A 5577-nucleotide genomic window follows, 5' to 3' on the forward strand; every position below is an offset into this window, starting at 1 on the left:
TCATTGTGTGGGAAGGAGATATCATCGTTAACGAGATCTAGAAACACTTTTTATAAAGGACTTCATCTCTATTGAGACGGATGGTAAAAAACGACTACCAAATCCCTAGAAAGCTTCACTTTTATTAAAAACTTCACAGATAGAGCTGGTTTCCTACACTTTCTGATGCCGGCGATGTCGTCCAAACTGAAGGATCCAATATATGGAGGAGACGTGGTGGAGGGCGCTAGGTTTAGTGGCGGCGTTTCTGTTTGGTCGACATATATTTACATTTTTTTAGGAACCTATATTACTTAGCAGCATTTTATGTAAATTTGAGACCGATAATTGGAGTACGTCTGCGCATCAGCTGTGAACCGATTGGTGGGTCCCGTTATCGTCACTCTGAACTCAGGAAGGCTGCCGCCGCACCGCACCTCGCCTTCTGTTCTGCCGCGGCGGCCACAGACCGGCGGCTTCGACGGCCCGACGCCAGCAGGGGGCAGAGAAGGGGATGGGGGAGGAGGCGGCCCCCGGTAGGGGAGGCGGCCCCCGGTAGTGGCCGCGACGTGGAGGTGGGGGAGGGGCCACGGCGGGCCGTGACAGTGGCGACGAAACCAATGGACAGGCGAAGAGAGACGGCGCTGCAATCGCATGCGGCGGAGAGAAAACTCCAGGTCCTCCCTGCCCCTGTCCCACTCCCCAAATTGTACTGTATTTCCACAAAGACTATTGCAGGTCCAGCTAGAACTTCCACACGGCAGGGAGGGTAGAACACATGCGGTAAATACAAGGAGCGGACCTTATGGCGCCCGCACCTTATCCTGCCCGTCACATGCTGCTGAAGATTCGCGCTTGTAATTTTGCAAAAAGAACCCTGCACTTTTTTGAATTAGGACATGGTCCTGGGAGATCTCGGTACAAATATCCCAAATCCAGAGGAAACCCTAACCTAACCCTCAAAAGATCCAAGCCAGCCGCCGCGGTGGCCTTCTCCTTGTCGCCGTCCCTTGCGCCGGCGGCGGCGCCGCCTCGACGCCGGCCCTCGCGCGGCATCTCCGGTGCGGGAGTCGCCGCCCCGTTGCCGGCTCGTCGCCCTCCCCGGGCATCCCGTGGCGGCCTCCTCGGTGCCCGGCCTCGCCGCCCCGCTCCGGTGAGGGAGACGCCGCCTCGACCCCGGCCGTCGTGCGACATCTCCGGCGTGGGAGGCGCCGACTCGTCACCCTCCCCATGAGTCCCAGGCAGAGGATCCGGCCGGAGATGCGATCCATTTTTTCCCTTTTCTTCCTCTTTTTTCTTTGTTAGGATCTAGTTAGGATATTGTTAAGATCTTTTGTTGAATCTCGTGGATCCAGTGGCTGTTTCTCCTGGATCTTTTGAAGATTTTTTCAAAGATACATGTTTGACTGTGGTAGATATTTATGCCCAAATCCGATTTGTTATTAAGATCTGTTGTTGAAATCAATGTATCCAATGGTTTGTGGTGATTTTCCGTGGATCTTTTTATGTCCAAATAAATGTTACTTATACATGATCTATGGATACACACTGTAGTGGATATTCATGTCAAATTAGGAAGAACTTTAGATGGTAACAGTGGATCCACTTCCCAATTTGTGAAGAACTTCATAAATAAGAAGGATTTCCTGATATGAATCTGATAAAAGCTAGGATTTTTTCGCAAAAACGAGTCACCAATCTTGATGCACCCTGATGAAATAGACGGTGCGGGATAAGGGATGGGCGCCATAAGGTCCTGGCCAAATCCGCACCCGAACACATGACGTATTTCTTCTTCCGTCACACTTTGCCCTGTTCCACATACTTCTCTAGAATAAGGATTGATTGTTGTTCTGTGTGTGTTTCCATTTCTCCTGCTCTGAAAAATACGTGGTTGTCTGTCTAGGTACAAGTTCTCTAAACAGGAATCAACATGACTACATGAGCATTCTCGTAGGCCATTTCTTGTCTAGGTACAAGATGAATTTCAGTCCTCGTGAGGTGATTCTGGTACTCTGGTATTGGAAACACTGCCACCGTCCCATTTGGTTAATTTCTGTTCTCTTTCGAGCTTCTGTTATGTGTTTTATGTGTGCCAGCTTTAGCCTGCAACATTTGTTGTCACACTTCTGTTTCTCTTTTTAGGGAGCTTTTGTTGGTCCATCGTGTGCTGGTCTCCGTTGATTTTTTGCATTTGTAATAGTTTAGTTATTGTAGCAAATATTTGTGTTTGTTTGTTGGCTATTAAAAGGATTTTCTTACAAATTGTATTCAAAAGACAACCCTTGAATAAGTAAGGTGCCTTTTCTAGTTTAGATTAATACCATGGCCATTCAGGCGATTGTACTGTTGGCCTGTGATTTACTTGACCTTGACCAGGGTCGTCCATGGATGGCTTCCATGCAGCCACTTGGTGGAAAAAGATTCATTGGGAGTCCTCCTCGGTGTGCTAGGGAGCCCGTAAAGCCTTCCAGCTAGCACATGTTTTTTATGGCAATTATGCACAGAGATAGCACCAAAATGGGTGCATAGCTGCCAAGTTCAAGTGGCACCCAAGTGGGTACGTATCTAGTGCTGTCCTAGTCACGAGTCTTCACTTCCCACATCAGTCAGTTGAACATACCTTCATGCTTGTTGTTCAGACTCGTCTCTTTGCCATTCTATATACATCCTCTTCTTCCTCCTCTGAATATCAGAGCAGAGCACATTCACATTCTTCTCCATGCCTCCACTCTGCAGATTATTGCTCGGGCTGCTTCTCCTGCACACTCCTCATTGGTGCTCCTCTGCAGCTGCAAACGATACTCTCCTGGCAGGCCAACCGCTCGCCAACGGCCGAAATCTCGTGTCGAGAAACGGCAAGTTCGCGCTCGGCTTCTTCCAGTTTCAACCAGCAAGCACCGTAAGTAAGTTGCCCCCCAACGCCACCTCTCCCAGCTTGTGGTACCTTGGCATATGGTTCAATAAGATCCCAGTTTTCACTCCCGTGTGGGTTGCTAATAGGGATCAGCCCATCACCAAAACCAACCTCAACCAAACACTGCTCAAGATATCAAGCGATGGCAACCTTGTCATCGTAAACCATTCCGGCAACACTGAGTCTGTTGTTTGGTCCACTCACATTGTCAACAATAAGACACAAGCCAGCAACATAAACAGCACTTGGGCTGCCGTTCTCTTGAACACTGGAAACCTTGTCATCACAGTAGCAGAGAGCCCATCATCATCTGACCAACTGTTGTGGCAGAGCTTCGACTACCCAATAGATATTGTGCTTCCTGGCGCCAAGTTTGGCCGGGACAAGGTCACCGGTTTGAGTCGCATAGGAATCTCAAAGAAAAGCCTCATTGATCCGGGTCTCGGCTCATACAGTGTTGAACTAGACGCCAGCGGGGTTGTCGTCCTCAAGCGCCGAAACCCCTCTGTAGTGTATTGGCATTGGGCATCGTCATCATCATTGAAACTTATACCGATACTCAAGTCCATTATAGATAGGGAGCCACGGACCAAAGGTTTGATTAACCCAGCATATATTGACACCAACCAAGAGGAGTACTACACATACACTTCACCGGATGAATCATCTTCCACATTTGTCTCACTAGACATCTCTGGTCAGATAAAGCTGAATGTTTGGTCGCAAGCCAGCCATTCTTGGCAAATAATCTTTTCCCAGCCTGCCGATTCCTGCACTCCGGCTGCTACCTGCGGACCTTTCACGGTCTGTAACGGCAATGCGCAGCCATTCTGTGACTGTATGGAGAACTTCTCTCAGAAGTCACCGCAGGACTGGGAGTTCCATGACCGAACAGGAGGATGCATCAGAAATACACCGTTGCAGTGCAGCACTAGTAATATTAACAAAAACACGTCAAGTTCAACAGACATGTTCCATCCCATTTCTCAAGTTATGTTGCCATACAACCCGCAAATCATAGACATTGCTACCACACAGAGCAAATGCGAAGAAGCTTGTCTCAGTTCCTGCTCCTGCACTGGTTATTCCTTTAACAATAGCAGATGCTCTGTCTGGAAAGGGGAATTGCTTGGTGTAAATCTGAATGATGGCATTGATAATACTTCAGAAGATGTTCTTTACCTCCGCCTTGCCGCAAAAGATTTGCTGCCAAGTTCGAGAAAAAACAAAAGAAAACCAAACGTTGGAGTTGTTACTGCTGCAAGCATTGTTGGTTTTGGGTTACTAATGCTCGTGCTATTGTTACTTATTTGGAAGAACAAATTCAAGTGTTGTGGTTTGTCTTTATATGACATTAAAGATAGTGCCGGTGGGATTATAGCCTTCAGATACACTGATTTAGTTCGTGCTACTAAAAGCTTCTCAGAAAAGCTGGGAGGAGGTGGTTTTGGTTCTGTATACAAGGGAGTGTTAAGTGATACGAAGACTCCTATAGCAGTGAAAAAGCTTGACGGTGCCAGTCAAGGAGAGAAGCAATTCAGGGCCGAGGTGAGCTCAATTGGACTGATCCAACATATTAACCTAGTCAAATTGATTGGTTTTTGCTGCGAAGGTGATCACAGATTACTTGTTTATGAACACATGTTAAATGGGTCTCTTGATGGTCATCTATTTAAGAAGAGAGATAATGCTTCTGTGCTAAGCTGGAACAAGAGATATCAGATAACACTAGGAGTTGCCAGAGGGTTATCCTACTTGCATCAGAGTTGCCGCGAATGCATTATACACTGTGATGTTAAGCCAGAAAACATACTTGTGGATGCATCATTTGTTCCTAAGGTTGCAGACTTTGGGTTGGCAGCTCTTGTGGGAAGGGATTTTAGCCGAATTCTGACAACATTCAGAGGAACTGCAGGTTATCTTGCCCCGGAGTGGCTTAGTGGAGTTGCTATTACACCGAAAGTTGATGTTTACGGATTCGGCATGGTACTGATGGAGATCATATCGGGAAGGAGGAATTTCTCACCTGAAACATCACACAATACTAGCAGCAGCAGCAGCAGTTATGATGTTGAATATTTTCCTGTGCAAGCCATCAGCAAGCTTCACATTGGAGATGTGCGGAGTTTGGTGGATCCACAACTACATGGTGACTTCAATTTGGAAGAGGCTGAAAGGGTTTGCAAAGTTGCATGCTGGTGCATCCAAGATAATGAGTTTGATCGGCCGACGATGGGTGAAGTGGTCCGTGTTCTCGAGGGTTTACAGGAGATTGATATACCTCCGATGCCAAGACTACTTGCAGCCATAGCGAAACATTCTGGTGCTGCAACTTCAGTGTAATAATAAGTAGCAGTCGATGCTACTAATCTTTGTAATTTCAGACATTTTTTAATTGTAGTAATGTGGAGCAGAAGGAATAAAGGAAGGCAAAGCTTGCAGCTACTAATTATATTGTTTCTTATTGAGTGCCAATTATGGTAAACAAGCATTGTACCAAAATATGGCAGAATTAGAAATATGTGTATGTTTTGTTGATGGGATAGTTCAATATACATTTTAAATCGAAGATGATCGCGCTACCGACTATTCTCCTCGAGATCACTAAAAGTGAGGCTAAGCTTTGGGTCGCCGCGGGGGCGAAGCATTTGAGTTTTGCAATGATGGGAGAGTAATCCGTA

At 46.8% G+C, this 5577-nt stretch overlaps 1 protein-coding gene across 1 annotated transcript; it reads left to right on the forward strand.

Annotated features, from left to right (window-relative positions):
- Nucleotides 1-2656: 2656 nt before the first annotated feature.
- LOC124676425 (G-type lectin S-receptor-like serine/threonine-protein kinase At2g19130) lies at nucleotides 2657-5345 on the forward strand. The gene has a single exon (XM_047212493.1). The coding sequence runs from the start codon at nucleotides 2702-2704 to the stop codon at nucleotides 5237-5239; it is 2538 nt and encodes an 845-aa protein (XP_047068449.1). The 5' UTR covers nucleotides 2657-2701; the 3' UTR covers nucleotides 5240-5345.
- The last annotated feature ends 232 nt before the right edge of the window (nucleotides 5346-5577 follow it).

Source organism: Lolium rigidum, chromosome 7, assembly GCF_022539505.1.
Source record: "Lolium rigidum isolate FL_2022 chromosome 7, APGP_CSIRO_Lrig_0.1, whole genome shotgun sequence".
NCBI lineage: Eukaryota > Viridiplantae > Streptophyta > Magnoliopsida > Poales > Poaceae > Lolium > Lolium rigidum.

Coding starts and splice junctions, on each gene's coding strand:
- LOC124676425 (XM_047212493.1), top strand. CDS start 2,702: ATGCCTCCACTCTGCAGATTATTGCTCGGGCTGCTTCTCCTGCACACT.